The 26069-nt window shown below is 42.2% G+C and overlaps 1 protein-coding gene across 1 annotated transcript in view; it reads right to left on the reverse strand.

Moving 5' to 3' along the window:
- Positions 1-26069, reverse strand: part of LOC120997605 (serotransferrin-A-like) — a 77774-nt gene that overhangs the window by 6831 nt on the left and 44874 nt on the right. The window contains exons 11-14 of the mRNA XM_040427748.1: positions 24669-24701; positions 12178-12336; positions 3212-3362; positions 837-901 (exon numbers count right to left, since the gene is read on the reverse strand). Coding sequence (XP_040283682.1) covers positions 837-901; positions 3212-3362; positions 12178-12336; positions 24669-24701 — 408 coding nt within the window. The remainder of the gene's footprint in view (positions 1-836; positions 902-3211; positions 3363-12177; positions 12337-24668; positions 24702-26069) is intronic.

Below are 26069 nucleotides of genomic sequence, written 5' to 3' on the forward strand. Positions count from 1 at the left end.
TGCCATGCCTTGAGGAGACACCGGTTTAAGGCCTCATGCACACGACCGTTTTTCGGGTCCTCATCCGAGCCGCAGTTTTTGCGGCTCGGCGGCAGACCCATTCACTTCAATGGGGCCGCAAAAGATGCGGACAGCACTCCATGTGCTGTCCGCATCCGTTGCTCCGTTCCGTGGCCACGCAAAAAAAATATAGCATGTCCTATTCTTGTCTGTTTTGCGGACAAGAATAGGCATGTCTACAATGGGCTGCCCGTTCCGCAAATTGCGGAAAGCACACGGGTGGCTTCCATTTTTTGCGGATCCGCGGTTTGCGGACCGCAAAAAACGGCACGGTCGTGTGCATGTAGCCTAAGTAAGAGATGATTATCCATTAGAAAGGTGAAAGTTAACCCACTGAAGAGAATAGAAGGAGCTCTGCGATAACAAGCTTCATCTACTACACAATGGATTGAACTGTGTAGCTTTAGTGCTTACTCTTGACACCGGAGCTACTTGGGAACAGCTGATTGACGGGAGTGGGGTAGGAGCCCTACAGATCAGATAGTGATAGCATGTCCAGAGGATAGGCAATCAATATAAAAATCCTGGACAGTCCTTTTAATGATGCATAACAGGTGCCACAACCCCTTAAAAGTAAATGTACACCTTATGGGACAGTCCCTTTAATGAAGCATCATTGGTGCATGGTCCTATTGTCGTATGTATGGTCTATGTTCACAGGTGCCACAGTAAAAATGTGACCACTCCATCCAATCACTGATCCACTGCCTACAGGGACTACTGAGCGTGCCGTCCATCTGTGTACATATATGAGGAGTATATAGGGGAATACTTACCTTTAATGACCTCAAAGGGAGTCGTGTGCTTCACAAAAGCAACATCTCCTTTCTCGATAAGGCACCTTTATCGGAGTAGAAAAATAGAAAAATTACACTGGGACTTAACCATTTGTGTGACATCAGAAAGTTGACAAATGCTTTATGGACTTTGCTCTAGATCATCCTGTCACATGTAAAAGTGCAAATAACATGAAAACTTCTTCTGTCTTAGTTAAAAGATTATTTCAAAACCTTAAAGAGGACCTGTCTCCAGAGATGTCTGCTGTAGAAACTACTTGCATTCCCCATGTACTAACAATTCTGTAACATCTATTCTTATGTCTCTATTTTGTACCGTTCCTTCATAACTGCCTGAAGTTATGAATAGATTGCCAGCAGTCTGCAGTAAAGGTACAGATGGCTCCTCTTTAAAAATAGGCAGGCATGATGTGTATCTTTCTGTTAAAGGAAATGTCTAGTGATGAGAAAGATTTTGTCACTTCCCTTCTATGAGATACAATGAAAAGCCATTTGTATGCTTTATATGGATAGCCACTTATTTGAAGTCTCTTAAACTTCTAAGTTGATTTATGAGCGTGTCAAATTTTGATTTGATCATAAATTAGCTTCAAAGATCGTTAAGTAGTGGAGAGAGGATCTGGAGACCAAGTGAATTTATCACAGAGCAGCATTCTGCAACTGATATGTACTGTGAAACAAAAAAGCTGCAGAAGCCAAAGAAAGCTTTTTTTTAATAATACAGAATTACAATTTATTTTTTATCCCCACATACATTTAAATCAATATATAAATGACCCCAAATGTGTCAATTGCCTTTAAAATGGCCCTAACAAGCAGCATGGCCAGCTACATCTGGGATCCCTCAATGGATTATGGTTTGCTTACTCCCTATGAGGCCATCTAAAAGGAGAACCTCTACCCTTCTCTACCCCTGGATTCCCCAGTCATTATTGATCATGACTTGAAGAAATTAACTGGTGGTGATTAGTAATGAGCGGCATAGGCAATATTCGTATTCGCGATATTTCAAATATTCGCCATAAATTAGCAAATTCGAGAATTTGTGATCTCTATATTATTTACTTAATTGCGAAAATCGGCAATGTAATATATTCGCGATAAATATTCACGATTAGAATATTCGCAATCACTAAGGGGAAGGCAACTTTCCTATTGGTTGCTAGGGATGTTGCTAAGTGCCGATATTCGCGATCAACACTATTCGCAAATACAAATATATAGCACTATATTCAAAATATTCGCGAATTCTCGAAGTGGCGATATTCGCAATTGAAATTCGCGATTCAAATATTCTCGCTCAACACTAGTGGTGATCAGAAGTTTCTTGGATATTAACTGTTAAATAGTTAAACTGCAGCTGTCTGTTTCAGCCATCGTTCCAGTCTTGCCAGCATGAACACCACAGCAGTGATAACCTGGTCACACTGGACAGTATGTTTGATACGTATGATGACATATGTGTCATAGGGCAGCAAGCAGTTAAATTATATGATAAGACTGTAAGAGATGTATATCTAGAATAATCTACAACATTGTTTTACATTCTCCAGAGACAGAGGAACAACTTTACGTTTCTTGGCCCAACACCGCCGACTAGAGATGAGCGAAGTTCTGAAAAATTAAATTCAGCTGCTTTGCTGAATTTCACAAAGAAATTAGATTTGTGGTGAATTACTTCGTCACGGAATGCATTCCTTTGCATGTAGCGGGTGAAATGATGGGAACAGCGATCGCGCCGCCCCCATCATTGAACCCCTCAGATGCTGCGTTCATTGCTGACAGCGGCATCGGAGATTAAAATTATGGCCTTTCAAGAGTTAATCTGGTTTTAAAAAACAAACCTTATCCATTTGATTGCTGAAAGGCCATCGCGGCCATCTTGATTGAAGACATTGTGGCAAAATCTTGCGCAGTAATGTGATGATGTCACCGTGCCCGGCCAGCGCAGTGACGTGATGACGTGACACAAGACCCCACGCAAGATTTTGCACGGTTTCTGCAATTGAGATGGCTGCGACAGCCTCTTTGCAAGAAAATGGATGAGGTGAGTATGTATTTTATTTTTAACGCCATTTCAGAAAAAAAGTGATTCGTTACCACGAAGTGCGAGGAAATTCGGCTTTGCGGTGAATCAAATTTTTCCTGAAATTTGGATCGAAGTCAATTCGTTTGGCTTTGATTCGCTCAACACTACCCCCTACTACTATGTGCCATTTATAAAAGTGATGTCATCTCGTGTGGCAGCGGCCCTTTAGGGCCCCCCAGACACCAGAGCCTGGGAGCAACTGCTACCTTTCCATCTCTTTAGCTATTCTTCTGTTCACAAGTTATAAGTAAAAACATTATGATACCTGAATGCTCCATGGTAGCTATAGTACAGTTCTCTGTTATTTGCCAAACATTTTGAGTCATCCAGTGGTTTCTGTGGGTCACCAGCACACAATTTGCAGAGGTTGGAGTTAACATCAGCACCAGGTGCACAGCTCTCTTTAAAGAAAGTTGCTGAAAATTGTAAAAGAACATGAACTAAGTTCAAACATGTTGTATAATATCTACTGCTAATGTTCACACCACAAGGTTAATAGACATTTTGTAATATGAGACCAGTTGTTTGGTCACACAGATCTTATCTACCCATCCTGCCAGCTGAATAAATGTAAAAGTCCACTAGAAATTGTGACATCTGCACCTGTAGAGGGTTGTTAATTTTAACTGACAGAATACATAGTATTTTGCCATGCAGTCCTCCGTGACTGAGCGAAGGTGATATTCTCCTTTGTAGACTAGCTCAGATTTCCCCAGAGAGTGTGGGGGGTCACTTTTAACACTTGCTTTTCTGTTTGCTGTTATACTGCCTTACTACGTACATGATACTCCTTCATACTTGGTCTACATACATAGTCTTCCATGTAAGAAGGTCTGAATAAGAGCAGCAAGACAGTCTGTTAGATGTACGGTATTTGATCTGAGTGTGTATTTAACCCAGCAACAACCCCCAACATAGTGCCAGGGAGGCTAGCCCTGATCTGACTCCAATAAGTTTTCACAGTTGGCAGATGAGGGGGATGTCAGTGAAGGTAGAGCACTGCTGCAGCCAGACACTTCCTCTGCCAGTCAGGGAAATGTCAGCTCCAGTAAGCAGGGGACCAGGAGAGCAGGGCAGGCCAGACAGGTGCTGGTAGTGGGAGACTCAATTATTAGGGGTACAGATAGGGCAATCTGTCACAAAGACCAGGATCGTCGAACGGTTGTCTTCCTGGCGCTCGAGTTCGACACATCGCGGATCGGGTTGACAGATTACTAGGAGGGGCTGGAGAAGATCCAGCGTTCATGGTCCATATCGGAACCAATGACAAAGTTAGAGGTAGGTGGAGCGTCCTTAAAAATGATTTTAGGGATTTAGGTCAAAAGCTTAGAGCAAGGACCTCAAAGAACTGGTGTAGGAAGGAGAGGTTTGGGTTCCTGGAGAACTGGGCCAACTTCTCTGTTGGCTACAGGCTCTATGGTAGGGATTGGCTGCACTTCAATGGGTAAGGGGCAGCTGTGTTGGGTGAAAAGATGGCTAGAAGGTTGGAGGAGTGTTTAAACTAGGGACTGGGGGGGAGGGTAATTACGTTATAGGATGGGAAGATAGTGCAGATAGAGCCCGGGGGCAAGGTAATGGGACTGGGAGAGAAATGGAAGGAGGGACTAGAACAGCTCAGAAGGAAAAGAGTAGGGTACAAAAATATACATAAACCTTTTAAATGTATGTATACTCATACCAGAAGCCTGAATAATAAAACTGGGAAACTGAAATTAGTGATGTGTGAGGAGAACTATGACATAGTGGGAATAACTGAGACATGGCTGGATGATAGCTATGACTGGGCGGTTAATGTACAGGGTTACAGTCTGTTTAGAAAGGATCGCCAAAACCGGAGAGGGTTATTAACAGTACACACTCAGATTGGGTCACTGTCACTAGTGGAGTACCTCAGGGGTCAGGATTGGGCCCTATTCTCTTCAATATATTTATTAATGATCTTGTAGAAGGCTTGCACAGTAAAATATCAATATTTGCAGATGACAATAAACTGTTTAAAGTATTAACACTGAAGAGGACAGTATACTGCTACAGATGGATCTGGATAGAGTGGAGGCTTGGGCAGATAAGTGGCAGATGAGGTTTAACACTGACAAATGTAAGGTTATGCACATGGGAAGGAATAATGCAAGTCACCCGTACATACTAAATAGTAAAACACTGGGTAACACTGGCATGGAGAAGGACCTAGGAATTTTAGTGAACAGAAAACTAAGCTGTAGAAACCAGTGTCAGGTAGCTGCTGCCAAGGCCAATAAGATAATGGGTTGCATCAAAAAGGGGCATAGATGCCCGTGATGAGAACATAGTCCTACCACTTTACAAATCACTAGTCAGACCACACATGGAGTAATGTGTACAGTTCTGGGCTCCTGTGAAGAAGGCAGACATAGCAGAGCTGGAGAGGGTACAGATGAGGGCAATTAAAGTAATAACTGGAATGGGGCCACTACAGTACCCTGAAAGATTATCAACATTAGGGTTATTCAGTTTAGAAAAAAGACGACTGAGGAGAGATCTAATGGCTATGTATAAATATATCAGGGGTCAGTACAGAGATCTCTCCCATCATCTATTTATCCCCAGGACTGTGACAAGGGGACATCCTCTGCGTCCAGAAGAAAGAAGGTTTGTACACAAACATAGAAGAGGATTCTTTACGGTAAGAGCAGTGAGACTATGGAACTCTCTGCCTGAGGAGGTAGTGATGGTGAGTTCACTAAAAAAGTTCAAGAGGGACCTGGATGTATTTCTGGAGTGTAATAATATTACAGGCTATAGCTACTAGAGGGGGGTCGTTGATCCAGGGAGTTATTATGATTGCCTGATTGGAGTTTGGAATTTCTTTTCCACTTAAGTGGGGAAAATTGTCTTCTACCTCACAGTTTTTTTTTTTTTTGCCTTCCTCTGGATCAACTTGCAGGATAACAGGCTGAACTGGATGGACAAATGTCTTTTTTTGGCCTTATATACTATGTTACTATGTTACTATCTCAGAGAGAATGACACCTCCCAACTGTTTTTCCAAGCTCAATGGACCCACCGCCAGGCAAACACGAACCCATTGGGTTGGGGAGCCCATGACAAACTGGCTAAAACTGGTTCATTGTAAATAAGTATGAAAGGCACACTCTCACTAGTTGCTGCACGGAATGAGTTTGGAGACAGTGATAGTAACAAAATGGTATATATGTCTATTGCTGGCTAAGTATACTGGATAGTGACGTATATTCGGCTGTGAATTATAGTGTTTAGTTACAATTATATATCATTTCCACCTTTGCTGAATACATCAAATGCATAAAGTGCCAAGTGCTCAATATAGTGCTGGGTACATAGATATGCTGAGTACATAGATGTAAAATGAAGATAAACTTATGCTGGATACATAGAGTGCCAGATTTTGGCTGAATACAAAATATATATAGAGTTGCAAGAAAAAGTATGTGAACCCTTTGAAATGATATGGATTTCTGCACAAATTGGTCATAAAATGTGATCTGATCTTCATCTAAGTCACAACAATAGACAATCACAGTCTGCTTAAACTAATAACACACAAAGAATTAAATGTTTCCATGTTTTTATTGAACACACCATGTAAACGTTCACAGTGCAGGTGGAAAAAGTATGTGAACCCTTGGATTTAATAACTGGTTGAACCTCCTTTGGCAGCAATAACTTCAACCAAACGTTTCCTGTAGTTGCAGATCAGACGTGCACAACGATCAGGAGTAATTCTTGACCATTCCTCTTCACAGAACTGTTTCAGTTCAGCAATATTCTTGGGATGTCTGGTGTGAATCGCTTTCTTGAGGTCATGCCACAGCACCTCAATCGGGCTGAGGTCAGGACTCTGACTGGGCCACTCCAGAAGGCGTATTTTCTTCTGTTTAAGCCATTCTGTTGTTGATTTACTTCTATGCTTTGGGTTGTTGTCCTGTTGCAACACCCATCTTCTGTTGAGCTTCAGATGGTGGACAGATGGCCTTAAGTTCTCCTGCAAAATGTCTTGATAAACTTGGGAATTCATTTTTCCTTCGATGATAGCAATCTGTCCAGGCCCTGATGCCGCAAAGCAGCCCCAAACTATGATTCCCCCACCACCATACTTCACAGTTGGGATGAGGTTTTGATGTTGGTGTGCTGTGCCTCTTTTTCTCCACACATAGTGTTGTGTGTTTCTTCCAAACAACTCAACTTTGGTTTCATCTGTCCACAGAATATTTTGCCAGTACTGCTGTGGAACATCTAGGTGCTGTTCTGCAAACTGTAAACGTGCAGCAATGGTTTTTTTGGACAGCAGTGACTTCCTCTTTGATATCCTCTCATGAAATCCATTCTTGTTTAGTGTTTTACGTATCGTAGATTCGCTAACAAGGATGTTAGCATATGCCAGAGACTTTTGTAAGTCTTTAGCTGACAATCTAGGATTCTTCTTCACCTCATTGAGCAGTCTGCGCTGTGCTCTTGCAGTCTTTACAAGACGGCCACTCCTAGGGAGAGTAGCAGCAATGCAGAACTTTCTCCATTTATAGACAATTTGTCTTACCGTGGACTGATGAACAGCAAGGCTTTTGGTGGCTTTTATAACCCTTTCCAGCTTTATGCAAGTCAACAATTCTTAATCGTAGGTCTTCTGAGAGCTCTTTTGTGCGAGGCATCATTCACATCAGGCAATGCTTCTTGTGAAAAGCAAACCCAGAACTGGTGTGTGTTTTTATAGGGCAGGGCAGCTGTAACCAACACCTCCAATCTCATCTCGATGATTGGACTCCAGTTGGCTGACACCTCACTCCAATTAGCTCTTGGAGATGTCATTAGTCTAGGGGTTCACATACTTTTTCCACCTACAATGTGAATTTTTACATGGTGTGTTCAATAAAAACATGGTAACATTTAATTCTTTGTGTGTTATTAGTTTAATCCGACTGTGATTGTCTATTGTTGTGACTTAGATGAAGATCAGATCACATTTTATGACCAATTTGTGCAGAAATCCATATCATTCCAAAGGGTTCACATACTTTTTCTTGCAACTGTAAATGCTGAATAAAGTGCCAAGTGTTCAATATAGTGCTGAATACATAGATACGCCGGGTACATGGATATATAAGCTTATACTGAATACATGGAGTGCCAGATCTTGGCTGAATAAATAATTCCTTAGTATCAATTAAAATGCTGAGTATTAATTAAAACCCCAGTAAAAAAATATATATAGGCTTTGGCTTCTTGGGACAGTACACAACAAATATTTCCCAAAGATATTTGGCCCGTTTAAATGATAGACATGATGTTAGTTCCTGGGTGACAACACAATGAATGTCATCAATTGTATAGTGTTGTCGATTCAGGTTAGTAGTTCACTTGTTTTTTAAGCGTTGTGTGGAAATCATATAAAAAGTCACATAAAAATCCTATAGACAAAAGGTTGTGTAGGCAAAAAAAAGGTAGTTCCACTTTGAATCGATAAAAATGTTGGGTTTTTGGTACTTTACCACTCCGCTGTGTGCCGCTCTGCTTGTCCGTATCGTCCACGATCTCTTTTTGCCCTGCAAGGACCTACGCGGCGTCCCACGTGGTCCGTTGTGGGTATGTCGTGGCGTCCCACGTGACAAAGGCGGGGCAACACGTCACACTCGGAGGTGGTTGTGATTCGTCCTTAGTTTCAGGGTGGAAGTTCACTTTTGGAGTGTCGGATTGTGATTGGCTTTTAGCTTTTGGTCTTGCAGGAAGCTGCAAACACTTAAATTTCAAATAATTTCTAATCATTTCGAATAACTTCAGTGGTAGTAATCCAGTAATCTTAAATTGTCTAGCCCTCGAGTTCCTTTCATCAAACGCGTTTTGGAGCCTATTGCTGCTCTTTCCTCAGTGGCAGTATACTGGAACTGATGAGGGTGATTTAAACAGTTTTCTTGAGATGGGCATTGCGATTATCCAATTAGGTAATCTCGAATCCGGACTGGATTTCGTTAGATTTTGGTTTTGTTTGAGTTGCTGGATAAAACGCAGTGATAGTTGCATAGGTGAAAAAAGAGACCTGTCTCAAAACATCTCCTATTTTCATCTCCTATTCCCATCACCTATCATCCCTTCTTATCATATCAACACTAAAACCGAAATACCTTAAATATAACCCGTTAAAAGAACATATGAAGTCACTATAAGATGACACAATTGTATTCAATACAAAAGAATATAAAAAATATATAAAAAAAAACAAAAAATATAAAAACGCAAAGAAAACGCAACAAAAACGCATACACGTTTTCTATGACAAACACTCAGTCACTATATCTACCATAAAGAGTCATTGCAAGATGATATGATTAAATATAACGTCCAAAACACAAAAACGCATGAAAACCGCACTCGAAACGCACCTGCGTTTTTTTTATTAATTTGTGGCAAAAAATTGCAAGTACCCATGTAGACAAAATGATAAGAGAACCACCATTCACGTACCCTCACTGCTTATCATTAGATTAAATAAATAAGACCAGATAACTCTAGATGCCCAAGATACAACACTCAATTGAGACATTGAGGGAAATACAACATTGTTTTTAGACAAGATAACTTTTAATGTTCCGAAATAGGCCAACTTTTAATGTTTTGAGACAGGTCTCTTTTTTCACCTATGCAACTATCACTGCGTTTTATCCGGCAACTCAAACAAAACCAAAATCTAACGAAATCCAGTCCGGATTTTCGAGATTACCTAATTGGGTAATCGCAACGCCCATCTCAAGAAAACTGTTTAAATCACCCTCATCAGTATCCAGTAAGCCACTGAGGAAGGAGCAGCAATAGGCTTCGAAACGCGTTTGGTGAAAGGAACTCGAGGGCTATACAAGTTAAGATTACTGGATTACTAACGCTGAAGTTATTCGAAATTATTTGAAATTTAAGTGTTTGCCGCTTCCTGCAGGACCAAAAGCTAAAAGCCAATCACAATCTGACACTCCAAAAGTGAACTTCCGCTCTGAAACTAAGGACGAATCACAACCACCTCCAAGTGTGACGTGTTGCCCCGCCTTTGTCACGTGGGTCGCCACAACATACGCACAACGGACCACGTGGGACACCACGTAGGTCCTTGCAGGGCAAAAAGAGATCGTGGACGATACGGACAGGCAGAGCGGCACACAGCAGAGTGGTAAAGTACCAAAAACCCAACATTTTTATCGATTCAAAGTGGAACTACCTTTTATTTGCCTATACAACCTTTTGTCTATAGGATTTTTATGTGACTTTTTATATGATTTCCACACAACGCTTAAAAAACAAGTGAACTACTAACCTGAATCAACAACACTATACGATTGATGACATTCATTGTGTTGTTACCCAGGACTAACATCATATCTATCACTCAAACAGGCCAAATATCTTTGGGAAATATTTGTTGTGTACTGTCCCAAGAAGCCAAAGCCTATATATATATTTTTACTGAGGTTTTAATTAATACTCAGCATTTTAATTGATACTATTTATTCAGCCAAGATCTGGCACTCCATGTATTCGGTATAATCTTATATATCCATGTACCCGGCATATCTATGTATTCAGCACTATATTGAGCACTTGGCACTTTATTCAGCATTTATTAATATTTTGTATTCAGCCAAAATCTGGCACTCTATGTATACAGGATAAGTTTATCTTCATTTTACATCTACACTCACCTAAAGAATTATTAGGAACACCATACTAATACGGTGTTGGACCCCCTTTTACCTTCAGAACTGCCTTAATTCTACGTGGCATTGATTCAACAAGGTGCTGATAGTATTCTTTAGAAATGTTGGCCCATATTGATAGGATAGCATCTTGCAGTTGATGGAGATTTGAGGGATGCACATCCAGGGCACGAAGCTCCCGTTCCACCACATCCCAAAGATGCTCTATTGGGTTGAGATCTGGTGACTGTGGGAGCCATTTTAGTACAGTGAACTGATTGTCATGTTCAAGAAACCAATTTGAAATGATTCGAGCTTTGTGACATGGTGCATTATCCTGCTGGAAGTAGCCATCAGAGGATAGATACATGTTCTCATTCTGTTTACTCCAAATTCGGACTCTACCATTTGAATGTCTCAACAGAAATCGAGACTCATCAGACCAGGCAACATTTTTCCAGTCTTCAACAGTCCAATTTTGGTGAGCTCGTGCAAATTGTAGCCTCTTTTTCCTATTTGTAGTGGAGATGAGTGGTACCCGGTGGGGTCTTCTGCTGTTGTAGCCCATCCGCCTCAAGGTTGTGCGTGTTGTGGCTTCACAAATGCTTTGCTGCATACCTCGGTTGTAACAAGTGGTTATTTCAGTCAACGTTGCTCTTCAGCTTGAATCAGTCGGCCCATTCTCCTCCGACCTCTAGCATCCACAAGGCATTTTTGCCCACAGGACTGCCGCATATTGGATGTTTTTCCCTTTTCACACCATTCTTTGTAAACCCTAGAAATGGTTGTGCGTGAAAATCCCAGTAACTGAGCAGATTGTGAAATACTCAGACCGGCCCGTCTGGCACCAACAACCATGCCACGCTCAAAATTGCTTAAATCACCTTTCTTTCCCATTCTGACATTCAGTTTGGAGTTCAGGAGATTGTCTTGACCAGGACCACCCCCCTAAATGCATTGAAGCAACTGCCATGTGATTGGTTGACTAGATGATTGCATTAATGAGAAATAGAATAGGTGTTCCTAATAATTCTTTAGACGAGTGTATGTACTCAGCATATCTATGTACCCAGCACTATATTGAGCACTTGGCACTTTATGTATTTGATGTATTCAGCAAAGGTGGATATGATATATAATTGTAACTAAACACTACAATTCCCAGCCGAATATTCGTTACTATCCAGTATACTTAGCCAGCAGTAGACATCATAACAAATCCCAATACAGATATCCAACACGAAGAGAAGACTCCCCCGCCCCTACTGCTTTGTTACCTTTTTATACCAAATTCTTTATATTTAAAAAAATATATATATATATATATATACCATTTTGTTACTACCGTATCACCGTCTCCAAACTCATCCCGTGCAGCAACTAGTGAGAGTGTGCCTCACTCCATAATACTAAACTGGTGAGCCACTGCACAAATATTTTTATTAAAACTGCTTCATGCTTGTCAAGCTAAGGAAACTAGTACCTAAAAACATTTAGAGAATCAGAAAACCATGCACTCATTCTTAAGTCAGCGTCAACTTACACAGATCACAAGTTCCAGTTTCGCTATGGACAATAGCAAAAGGTATATTCCATCCAGCGGTGCGTCCAATGGCTGTGTGACATGATTTTTTACCTTTAAGATTCTTCATTGAGATGTTCTGGTCGCTTGCCTTTGCAATGGCAACAGCGAAATATGAGCCTTTGGAGAAATAACAAGGGAGTTTTTTTGATAATATTAAAATTACTTATAGACAACAAAAATACTTCTATCCAAAATTAAAGCAGAACAGAACTAGTAGCCACCCAGATCCATCATGTATGTGCTTCTTTGAACATCCCTTTGTTATTAATAAAAATAGACTCAGAAATTCTTTTTTGATTCATTTCTTAACCCCTTAAGGACGCAGGGCGTACCGGTACGTCCTAACTGTAAATCGTCTTTCCGGCGCAGCGGGGGTTAATCGGAACGGGATGCCGGCTGAAATCATTCAGCCGGCATCCTGTCACAACGCCAGGGGGGGTCATGTGACCCCCACGTATCGGTGATCGCCGCAAACCGCAGGTCAATTCAGACCTGCGGTTTGCTGCGCTTTCTGCAGTTTCTGCACCCCTGCATGATTTTTAGTCGGCGTGTGGTGCAGGGGGGGGAGTTGTGGGCGGTCGGGGCGGTGCGGGAGGAGGCGGGCGGGGGATCGCGATCCCGCCTGCCGCACCGCCCGCCTCCTCTTGAAAATTCGTTGGTGTACAGTGGGTATACCAGGGTGTCAGCACATTGCTGACACCCTGGTATAAACGGCTGACATCTGTGCAGATGTCAGCCGTTTAACCCTTTCCATACCGCGGTCCGTACGGACCGCTGTATGGAAAACGTTAACAGTAAGAGGGAGCGCCCTCCCTCTCCCATCGGGGGGCTGCTGTGCCTTTGCAGCCCCCCGATGGAGAGGGAGAGAGCCCCCAGACAGCCCCTAGAGAGCCCCGTTCTTACCCTTCCCCGTCTGCGAAGTTCTGACCACTACTGAGCAGACGGGGAAGGTTCCCATGGCAACAGGACGCCGTCTCAGGCATCCTGCTGTCAATGGTGCTGAACAGATCTGTGCTAAAGGCATAGATCTGTTCAGACAAAGTGTAAGTAAAATACAGTACAATACACTATATGGTGTACTGTACTGTATTATACAGACATCAGACCCATTGGATCTTCAAGAACCAAGTGGGTCTGGGTCAAAAAAAAAGTGAAAAGAAATGAAAAAAAGTAAAAATCAAAAAACACATTTATCACTGATTAAAAATGAAAAAAATATAATTCCCTACACATGTTTGGTATCGCCGCATCCGTAACGACCTGATCTATAAAATGGTCATGTTACTTTCCCCGCACGGTGAATGCCATAAAAATAAAAAAATAAAAACTATTAGGAAATTGAAATTTTGCCCACTTTACTTCCCAAAAAAGGTAATAAAAGTGATCAAAAAAGTCGCATGTACGCCAAAATAGTACCAATCAAACCGTCATCTCATCCCGCAAAAATCATACCCTACCCAAGATAATCGCCTAAAAACTGAAAAGACTATGGCTCTTAGACTATGGAAACACTAAAACATGAAAAACTTATACATATTAGGTATCGCCGCGTCCATATCGACCGGCTCTATAAAAATATCACATGACCTAACCCCTCAGGTGACCACCGTAAAAAAAAAAAAATATAAACGGTGTAAAAAAAGCAATTTTTTGTCATCTTACGTCACAAAAAGTGTAATAGCAAGCAATCAAAAAGTCATATGCACCCCAAAATAGTGCCAATCAAACCGTCATCTCATCCCGCAAAAAATGAGACCCTACTTAAGATATTCGCCCAAAAAACTATGGAGACACAAACATTTTTTTTGTTTTAAAAATGAAATCATTGTGTAAAACATACATAAATAAAAAAAATTGTATACATATTAGGTATCGCCGCGTCCGTGACAACCTTTCTATAAAATGACCACATGATCTAACCTGTCAGATGAATGTTGTAAATAACAAAAAAAAAAAAAAAGTGCCAAAGAATCTATTTCTTGTTACCTTGCCGCACAAAAAAGTGTAATATAGAGCAACCAAAAATCATATGTACCCTAAACTAGTACCAAAAAAATGCCACCCTATCCCGTAGTTTCTAAAATGGGGTCACTTTTTGGGAGTTTCTACTCTAGGGGTGCATCAGGGGGGCTTCAAATGGGACATGGTGTCAAAAAAAACAGTCCAGCAAAATCTGCCTTCCAAAAACCGTATGGCATTCCTTTCCTTCTGCGCCCTGCCGTGTGCCCGTACATAGGTTTACGACCACATATGGGGTGTTTCTGTAAACTACAGAATCAGGGCCATAAATAATGAGTTTTGTTTGGCTGTTAACCCCTGCTTTGTAACTGTAAAAAAAATATTAAAATGGAAAATCTGCCAAAAAAGTGAAATTTTGAAATTGTATCTCTATTTTCCATTAAATCTTGTGCAACACCTAAAGGGTTAACAAAGTTTGTAAAATCAGTTTTGAATACCTTGAGGGGTGTAGTTTCTTAGATGGGGTCATTTTTATGGAGTTTCTACTCTAGGGGTGCATCAGGGTGGCTTCAAATGGGACATGGTGTCAAAAAACCAGTCCAGCAAAATCTGGCTTCCAAAAACCATACGGCGCACCTTTCCCTCTACGCCCTACTATGTGCCCGTACAGTAGTTTACGGCCACATATGGGGTGTTTCTGTAAACGGCAGAGTCAGGGCAATAAAGATACAGTCTTGTTTGGCTGTTAACCCTTGCTTTGTTAGTGGAAAAAATGGGTTAAAATGGAAAATTAGGCAAAAAAATGTAATTCTCAAATTTCATCCCCATTTGCCAATAACTCTTGTGCAACACCTAAAGGGTTAAGAAGTTTGTAAAATCAGTTTTGAATACCTTGAAGGGTGTAGTTTATAGAATGGGGTTATTTTTGGGCGGTTTCTATTATGTAAGCCTCGCAAAGTGACTTCCGACCTGTAGTGGTCCCTAAAAATTGTTTTTTTGTAAATTTCTGAAAAATTTCAAGATTTGCTTCTAAAGTTCTAAGCCTTGTAACATCCCCAAAAAATAAAATATCATTCCCAAAATGCTACAAACATGAAGTAGACATATGGGGAATGTAAAGTCATCACAATTTTTGGGGGTATTACTATGTATTACAGAAGTAGAGAAACTGAAACTTTGAAATTTGCACATTTTTCAAAATTTTTGGTAAATATGGTCTTTTTTTTACTTTTTAAAATTCTGATTTCATGTATAGACATGGAGTAGGGTTGAGCGAGCCCGAACTGTAAAGTTCGGGTCCGTACAGAACTTTGCGAATTCGGGTATCCGGACCTGAACCCGAACTTTTCGGGAAAAGTTTGGGTTCGAGTTCGGTGTTCAGGCATTTAATAAAGCTTGTTGAAAGGCTGCAGGGCAGCCAATCAACAAGCTTTTAAGCTGTGGGCACTTAGAAGCCATCACAGGGCTGTGATTGGCCCGTGCATCATGTGACCCAGCCTCTATAAAAGCTGGATCACGTGTAGCACTGCCCATCAGCTCTGAGTAGTGCAGGGACAAGAAGCAGGCAGCTGAAGTGAGGGACAGGAATCTCATCTGGCTATTTATACTGTGGGTGACCTATAGTGATTTTTTTTGTGGGTGCAATACACCAGCTTTGCACCCCTGACACAGAACTATATTAAATAATCTGGCTGATAATTCTGTGGGTGACTTATAGCGATCTTTTGTGGGTACAATGCACCATCTTGGCACCCCTGACACAGAAATGTAATAGTTAATGTGGCTGTTAATTCTGTGGGTGACCTAGAGCAATTTTTTGGTGGGTGCAATGTACCATCTTTGTACCCCTAACACCAAAATATAATAGTTAATCTGTCTGTTACATCGATGGGTGGCATATACAAATTGTTTGTGTTGGGTACACCTGCACTGCATACGTGACGGGGAAATAAATCTAGTTAATCCATCTGTCAAATCGGTGGGTGACATATACCAATTGTTTGTGTGAGGTACACCTGCACTGCATACTGTACGTGACGGGGAAATAAATCTAGTTAATCCATCTGTTAGCTCGGTGGGTGACATATACCAATTGTTTGTTAATCCATCTGTTAGTTCGGTGGGTGACCTCAAAGAATGAAGAGAGTATCAAATAAGGGACATGGCCCTGGTAGTGGTGCTGCTGGTGTTGGTGGAGCTCCTGTTGCAGGGAGAGGACATGGATATGGTTGATCTGTGCCAGCTACACACACAAATGAAACACCTTTATCAGGTGCACGTAGTTGACAGAACGTTCAGCGTTATTTTGTAGGCCTGAATACCGGTGTACGAATGGTGAGGCCAGAACAAATAGAGGAGGTAGTAGATTGGGTGGCTGACATTCCTCCAGTTCCTTTACATTGTCTCCCACCCGGTCCCCTGCTGAAAGCGCAGAGTTGGCACCTGCAGTCCATGGGCATCTGTCTTTCACCTCCCCCCCTTGCAAATCACCCAAGCAGTCTAAGCCCCAAATCATGCAGCAGTCTCTTATGCTTTTTGATGACTCTGCTGGCAGGGTTTCTGTGGCCCATCCACTTAGCCCTGCCCCAGAAGTGGAAGAGATTGAGTGCACTGATGCCCAACCACTTATGTTTCAGGATGTGGACATCCTCAGCACGTCTCTGAGGATGACGAAACACAGGTGCCAACTTCTGCGGCTTTCTGCAGTGTGCACACCAGCAAGGAGGGCAGGGGTGAGGAGTGGGTAGAAGATGATGTGGAGGATGATGAGGTCCTAGACCCCACATGGAATTAAAGTCATGCGAGTGACGTGTGCAATTCGGAGGAAGAGGTGGTGGTAACACAGCGCCAGCAAAAGAGAATGCAGGGTGCAAAACAGAGTGGCCATCCCCTAGCTAGTATGCCTGCTACTGCCCACCTCACCCAGGGACTGAGCACACCAAAGCCAGCTCCAAGGAGTTCCCTGACGTGGTAGTTCTTCAGACAATGTGCTGACGACAAGACGCGAGTGGTTTGCATGCTGTGCAATCAGAGCCTGAAGCGAGGCATAAATGTTCTAAACCTGAGCAGCACCTGCATGACCAGGCATCTAAATGCAAAGCACGATCTGCAGTGGAGTATAAACCTCAAAAACCCTGAAAGATCTCAGGCTCCTCCTGCTCCCTCTTCTGCTGCAGTCTCGGCCTCTTCCTTCCCCCTCTGGAGTGACAGTGGCGCCTGCCACCCTGCAAACAGAGGATGTGGCAGCAACACCACCACCTCCACCACCGTCACCAAGCATCTCCACACTGTCCCATGTGAGCGATTAGCTGTCCATCCCCCAAAAAATGGAGAGAAAGAGGAAGTACCCCCCTACCCACCAGCGATCCTTGGCCCTGAATGCCAGCATTTCAAAATTCCTGGCCTTTAAATTTCCGTCTGGTGGAGACGGAGATATTTAAAAACCTTATGGCATTAGCTGTCCCACAGAACGTGGTTCCCAGCTGCCACTAAAGGCGAGCCATCCCTGCTGTCACGAATACAGGGGAGGGACACAGGACTAGGCCTTTAAGGCTAGGGAGAGGGAAAAGGTCACCTCCTAGGAAGCCCCTAAACCTGTCCCTGACTCCTGTCAGAATGTATAGACCCTGGATATGGGAAAATACATACGCCGGAACCTAGACCCTAGGAGCCCTGAAATTCCCTAGGTAGTGGCAGGGAATGAGACTACTGGTTCCTTCCCAGGTGAACGAACCAGCGTCTCCCTGAGGCCTAGTAACAACAAGCACAGGGGAAGCCACCAAAGAGCAGTACAACTTATCTTATAGAAAATGGATGAGCAGGAACACAGGTAAGGTCCACACACCAACTCTTCCAAATCCGAGCAGAGAATATCAACCGCATGTGAGACCAAACTAAGTAGGGAAGCAGTAATGACCACGGGTTGCACCTGACAAGAGGTGTGGTCATTACCAAACCACAACACTGAGAATCAAGACACTGTAAGTTAACCTCACGTGCAGTGAGTCTCTCCGATATTCTAACCTCTGTCACAGAAGGAACCGTGACACTTGCCCTGCACAACCAAGTGGCAGACAAAATCAGGTGTGCACTGCGCAATGCCATCTGTGGCAAGGTCCATATTGTAGCTGGCCAGCTAAGACCTGTCCTAAGTTGCTAATATGGCTTATATGTGTATACAGCTAGACCTGCCAATAACCTTTATACAGTTCCTATGTTTATATGTTAAAGACAAAAGCAGAGTTATTTACTGTGACTTAATGCTTTTGGATGTCATGTAACAGTCATATATTGTGTTCCAAGAAGCAGAAAAGATCATATGCCTTTAAGATTCATTATATGAATGTAAGGTAAGCTCAATGACACAGCAAAATCAACATAAAGCATAGAGTTAAACTGTTGTTACTGAGCAGGAGTCTTGACCAATCACAGCCAGCCTCACACTGAGCAAGAGTATTGACCAATCACAGCCAGCCTCACACACAGCCTGTGTGGGAAATCCCCTGCTAGAATCATTACACCAGAGAATAGGAGCTTAACAGACATTCACTCCACTAAGAGCTGAGTTTTATGGGAACAAGAGGCCAAAGTAGGTATTTAGAACAGTTATATAATGTTCCTGTTGTTAGTATTGTGATTAGAACTGTATACTGAACCAGTTATGTATGTTTACTTACAGTTCCACCAAATTGCAATCCAAATTTCAAATAAACGAACTGCTGATACCAGATCATACTCAACCAATTTGCAAATAGTTACTGCTAACTGCAAACTGCAAACCAAGTTGAGCAAGTAGAACTATTGGTTAAACCTCAGATATACCTATCAGAGAGATCATAAAGTGCTTAAATAACTTAAAGTGAGAGTACAGATACTGAAGAGAGAAATATATCCACCATTTTATGTTGAATGACAAGATTGAACAGTTGAACCACCATCTTATGCATACCGCCATTTTGTGATACTTTATTCAACACGTGTTTTGTACATGGACTATCTGCTGCGGAGGCGGCAGTGTTATATATGAAGAAAAGTTGAAGTTAATAAAGAAGTTATTTCAAGCATTTGGTGTGCTCTTTAAACCTACTGATTCCATAAACCAGCGCTAGAAGAATTACAGAGTAACAGACAGTCTGGTTGGACTAAAAAGTTAGAGATATCAAAATTCTTCTTATGCCACAGCGCAAAAGGCACTTCATAGTGCTGCGCCTGCCACACACATAACCACCGATACGTGGACCAGTAAGCACAGACAGGGACGTTAAATCTCCCTAACTGCACACTGGGAAAATGCAGTGGCGGCTGGGCCTGAGGCAGATAGCAGTTTGGCACATGTCCTTCCGCGGATTGCAGGACATTTCTCATTGCCTCCTGTTGCCTCCTACTCGGCTTCCTCCTCTACCGCCTCCTCCTTCGGTCAGCGTAACACCTGCACCACCAACTTCAGCACAGCCAAGGGAAAACGACAGCAGGCTGTTTTGAAACTCGTCTGTTTGGGGGAAAAACCACACACCGCGCAGGAGCTGTGGACGGGCATGGAACAACAGACCGATGAGTGGTTGGTGCCACTGAGCCTCAAGCCCGGCCTGGTGGTGTGCGATAATGGGCAAAATCTCGTAGCATAGAAACATAGAACATAGAAACATAGAAACATAGAATGTGTCGGCAGATAAGAACCATTTGGCCCATCTAGTCTGCCCAATATACTGAATACTATGGATAGCCCCCGGCCCTATCTTATATGAAGGATGGCCTTATGCCTATCCCATGCATGCTTAAACCCCTTCACTGTATTTGCAGCTACCACTTCTGCAGGAAGGCTATTCCATGCATCCACTACTCTCTCAGTAAAGTAATACTTCCTTATATTACTTTTAAACCTTTGCCCCTCTAATTTAAAACTGTGTCCTCTTGTGGTAGTTTTTCTTCTTTTAAATATGCTCTCTTCCTTTACCGAGTTGATTCCCTTTATGTATTTAAAAGTTTCTATCATATCCCCTCTGTCTCTTCTTTCTTCCAAGCTATACATATTAAGGTCCTTTAACCTTTCCTGGTAAGTTTTATCCTGCAATCCATGTACTAGTTTAGTAGCTCTTCTCTGAACTCTCTCTAGAGTATCTATATCCTTCTGGAGATATGGCCTCCAGTACTGCGCACAATACTCCAAGTGAGGTCTCACCAGTGTTCTGTACAGCGGCATAAGCACTTCACTCTTTCTACTGCTTATACCTCTCCCTATACATCCAAGCATTCTGCTGGCATTTCGTGCTGCTCTATTACATTGTCTTCCCACCTTTAAGTCTTCTGAAATAATTACTCCTAAATCCCTTTCCTCAGATACTGAGGTCAGGACTGTGTCAAATATTCTATATTCTGCCCTTGGGTTTTTACGCCCCAGGTGCATTATCTTGCACTTATCCACATTAAATTTCAGTTTCCAGAGTTCTGACCATTCTTCTAGTTTTCCTAAATCCTTTTCCATTTTGCGTTTCCCTCCAGGAACATCAACCCTGTTACATATCTTTGTGTCATCAGCAAAAAGACAAACCTTACCAGCGAGGCCTTTTGCAATATCACTTATGAAGATATTAAACAAAATCGGTCCCAGTACAGATCCCTGTGGAACCCCACTGGTAACATTACCTTGTTTTGAATGTTCTCCATTGACTACAACCCTCTGTTGTCTGTCACTCAGCCACTGCCTAATCCACTCAACAATATGGGAGTCCATGCTCAATGACTGCAGTTTATTGATAAGTCTTCTATGTGGGACAGTGTCAAAAGCCTTACTAAAATCTAGAAATGCGATGTCTACTGCACCTCCACCGTCTATTATTTTATTCACCCAGTCAAAAAAATCTATAAGATTTGTTTGACATGATCTCCCTGAAGTAAACCCATGTTGTTTTTCATCTTGTAATCCATGGGATTTTAGATGTTCCACAATCCTATCCTTTAATAGGGTTTCCATTAATTTGCCTACTATTGATGTCAGACTCACTGGTCTATAGTTGCTCGATTCCTCCTTACTATCTTTCTTGTGAATGGGCACGACATTTGCCAATTTCCAATCTTCCGGGACGACTCCTGTTACTAATGATTGGTTAAATAAATCTGTTAACGGTTTTGCCAGCTCACCACTAAGCTCTTTTAATAATTTTGGGTGTATCTCATCAGGCCCCTGTGACTTATCTGTCTTCACCTTAGACAGCAAACTTAGAACATCTTCCTCTGTAAAGATACATGCATCAAACGATTTAATAGTCATTCTTTCTAGTGGAGGTCCTTCTCCTTTTTCTTTTGTAAAAACTGAACAGAAGTATTCATTAAGGCAGTCGGCTAGCCCTTTATTCTCTTCTACATACCTTCCGTCCTCTGTTTTTAATTTAGTTATTCCTTGTTTTAATTTCCTTTTTTCATTTATATATCTGAAGCAGCTCTGGGTCTAGCCGGTTTGATGCACATCCCTTGCCTGGCGCATGTGCTGAATTTGGTGGTGCAGAGGTTCCTGAAAAATTACCCCGATATGTCAGAGCTGTTGCAGAAAGTGTGCGCCGTCTCTGTGCGCTTTCGGCATTCTCACCCTGCTGCTGCTCACCTGGCGAGTGGAGTTTCAGCTGCAGCACGCATGGGTGAGTCGCTCTGCGGAACAGCACCACTTCACCACCAATGACTGGGCCTCCATGCGAGACCTGTGTTCCTTGTTGCGCTGTTTTTCGAGTATTCCACCAACATGGCCAGTGCCGAGAACGCTGTTCTCAACGTTACTATCCCACTACTATGCCTCCTTGAAAAAACGCTTCTGGCGATGATGGAAGAGGATGTGGCACAGGAGGAGGAAGAGGGATCATTTCATAGGGTTTCCGGACAGTCATTCACAAGTGGCTCTGAGGGTGGGTTCCTGCACCCACAAACGGCAGGTACACAATTGTCCAGCCAGGGCACAGTTCTGGAGGAGGACGAGGTGGAGGATGAGGAGTAGGAGATGGAACCGTGTTCATTGCAGGGTGGCACCCAAACCACTATCACTGGTGGCTATCACTGGTGCATGGCTGGAGGAATACAGAGGACACAGACGATACACCTCCCACAGAGGACAGCTTGTCGTTGCCTCTGGGCAGCCTGGCACACATGAGCGATTACATGCTGCAGTGTCTCCGCAATGACCGCCGAGTTGCCCACATTCTAACTTGTGATGATTACTGGGTGGCCACCCTGCTGGATCCCCGCTACAAGGACAACATGCCGTACTTAATTTCCTCACTGGAGCGTGATCAGAAGATGCACGAGTAAAGCGCTTGCTAGTAGACGCTCTGCTAATGGCATTCCCACCTGACAGCAGGGGCTCAGTGGAAGCACAAGGCGGAGGAGGAGGAAGAAGTCTCCAATGCAGCCGGGGCACCATCAGCACCTGAGAAGGGAGGGTTAGCATGGCCGAAATGTGGAAAAGCTTTGTCAGCACGCCACAACAACCAGAACCAACAGCTGATACGGAACGTCTTAGCAGGAGGCAGCATTTCACCAACATGGTGGAACAGTACGTGTGCACACTCCTAGATGTACTGACTGATGGGTCTGCCCCATTCAACTTCTGGGTCTCCAAATTGGGCACATTTCGTGAGCTTGCCCTTTAGGCCTTGGAGGTGCTGCCCTGCCCTGCGGCCAGTGTATTGTCCGAACGTGTGTTTAGCACGGCGGGGGGTGATCATAGACAAGCGCAGCCGCCTGTCCACAGCAAACTTGGACAAGCTCACATTCATTAAAATGAACCAGGCATGGATTCCACAGGACTTGTCCTTACCTTGTGCTGAATAGACAAGTATACTGGCTGCACCCAGCCATTGTTAGACTACAGCGCACTTTCTCTTTACATTCTCTTTTCTAGTTCCCAATATTTTGGGGTCTTCCCAAATTTATTAAAAATAAATAAAGGGAAAAAAAATAAAAAATAAAAACCAACAAAAACAGTGTTGGCTACCGCCTCCTCCACCACTTCTTCCACCTACACAGCCACCTCCACTTGGACCTCCGCCTCGTAGTTCAAGATTATTATTTTTAATTTTTTTATGTTCTGTTATTTTAAGTAATTTTCCTATCCACATTTGCTTGCAGGGCAATTGTCCTGCTCTTACCCCCATTTTGCTTCATTTTGCAGCCCTCTAGCCCTCACTATGACTATTTTACAGACATTTTAGTGTACCAAAGTTTGGGTCCCCATTGACTTCAATGGGGTTCGGGTTGGAGTTCGGGTCAAGTTCGGGTCCCGAACCCGAACTTTTACCCAAAGTTCCCCCAAACCTGGCGAACCCGAACATCCACGGGTCCTCTCAACCCTAACATGGAGCTAAAAGGTCAAACTCATATAACCTGCAGCCATTACTAGAGGGAGCAAAGTTGCTTATTGCATGTAATTCATACATAGAACACAATAATAAATTCATGTGCAGCAAGATCCCTCTCATGGTGATGTAGGAAATTTGGAGCTTAATAGGTATTAATTCAGAAAAAACCAACATCATTTGTCTGGTCTGTTCAAAGGCCAAAATAAAAAAATCACACATCACTTTACATTCATAAACTTGCTTTTAGTGTTATTTAGGAACCTGAATATCTGACATACTTGGTCTTTGTCAGTATGGGATCTGCATCTCCACTGCAGGGTGGCAGATCGCTGTCTACTAGTGATGAGCGGCAGGGGTCATATTCGAATTCGCGATATTTCGCGAATATTTTGTAGAATATTCGTCGAAAATTCACGATTTTTTTTTTTACTCGAAAAAACGGAAAGGTAATGATTGTGTAATATGCGAATTTTCTATTTACAACTATTAGACAAAGAAGATTATATCACTATATTAGCTAAATTGCTCTATTCGATTTTTTTCGAATATTCTCTATATTGCTATAACTTCGTTTTTTCGAATATTCATAATATTCTAAAACAAGAATATATAGCAATATAGCGAATATTCAAAAAAAAAGAATATAGAGCAAAATTCCCAAACACTACTACTCCTAAAGTCAAGTATATTGCAGCCTTCTTATTGGCCCACAAGCTAGAAGCAGTGAGGGATCATGTGTACTGCAAAAAAAAAATAAAAAATTAGAAAAGAAAAAAATTAGAATATTCGAAATTACGAATATATATAACTATATTCGAAATTTTCGCGAATTTTCGAAGTACCTATATTCGCGATAAAAATTCTAAATTCGAATATTCGTGATCAACACTACTGTCTACACATTGCAGCACTATGGGTCCCAGTACTGGCTTACCTTGTAGGAGACGCAGGTGCCCGCCAGCACACTGCCGCATCCGTCCTCTTTGCCAGGTGTCAGATGGTAAATTCGGGACATTTATACCCCTCACCATGCCCCAAACATGGCGGAAACTACTATTATATAAATCCCACCCATTTTCAGCCCATGACAGCTTAAATAATAGATAGATAGATAGATAGATAGATAGATAGATAGATAGATAGATGTACCTGGTGTTGATCCTGTTCCTTTGCACTCATTAGCTGTAAGAAATTAAAACAGAAAATAAGCTGCTACTTATTATACAGAATTAATGGATGTTTAGTATATTCTCTATGTGTAAGTTCACATATCAAAACTCAGTAATATATATTCTAGACATTATATACATTCCAGACTTTGGCACCTCAGATTTCTTAAATAGAAAATCTTGAGGAAATTCTACATTGGGTGGCAGAAACACTCATTAAATTCCTACCTTCAAGGAAATGAATGTGCTTTGTGTGGCCTATTGACCAATATCTGGACAAAAGAGATCAATGACTTAGAGTGCAAAAAGCCCCAAAAAATTAGTTCAGTAATTACTAGTTTTTGTGCATTTCCCAGTATAGTGGCTTACATGGAAGACAGGAGGCCCCATAGGGGAAAAAAATCAAAATGGGCGACACATAGTGCTTTGTACTTTTTCAATACCCTTGGCTCCCATTAGCCATACTTGCCAACTCTCCAGAAATGTCCTGGAAAAGAGAAGACATCTCAGACTTCTGGAGGAGTTGGCAAATCTTACACACAATGCATGGAGGGCTACTTCCTCCTGGAAAGCAGCCCTCCATGGGCGTGAACTATATGTGGTGCCAGGATGCTGTATTAGCTCTACCCATATATGCCATACATGACCGGATAGGACGTGTTACAAAAAGGAGCGTAATGTGCAACAAAAAGGGTGAAGCCTACATAAAATGAGCAGAGTCTCTGGGAAAGAGGTGTGTGCCCACCTGGAATAAAATAGTACTACCGGCCGCAAACAGAACCCTCCCGCAAGCCAACTTCTCAATGCTGCCAAGTATGCAATTAGAAAAGGGAATATGTCAGGTCTGGGTCTTTTTTCTCCAAGGGCCCATAGCAGCTGCATGGTCTGCCTCTATGGTATGTTTTCTCCTCCTACACAATAGTACTTTGTATAAATAAATATATATATATATATATATATAAGAAAATCAGACAGCACTCTCCCCTTAAAAAATGGATATAATTCATTCACCCATGCTGGAAGCACGACATTTCCATTTTTTAAGGTAAGAGTGCTGCCTGATTTTTTTCTTTTTGCAATTTTGGGTCAGGGTCGGATTAACAGGCGTGCACCTCAATATCTTGCTCTGTTTCTTTTTGTCCTTTGCTGCCATTTTTTGAGCATTTTTATATAAATATATATATACATATTTATATATATACTAGAGATGAGCGAATCGAATCCCACGAAATGGAATTCGATCCGAATTTCAGGATAAATTCGATTCGCCTAGAAGCCGAATTTCCTCGTGCCTCGTGTTAGGGAATCCATTTAACCTGAAATAGTATAAAAAAAACAAAAAAATTCAAACTTACCTCCTCCATTTGCTCGCAATGGGCCG

Source organism: Bufo bufo, chromosome 4, assembly GCF_905171765.1.
Source record: "Bufo bufo chromosome 4, aBufBuf1.1, whole genome shotgun sequence".
NCBI classification, from domain to species: Eukaryota; Metazoa; Chordata; class Amphibia; order Anura; family Bufonidae; genus Bufo; species Bufo bufo.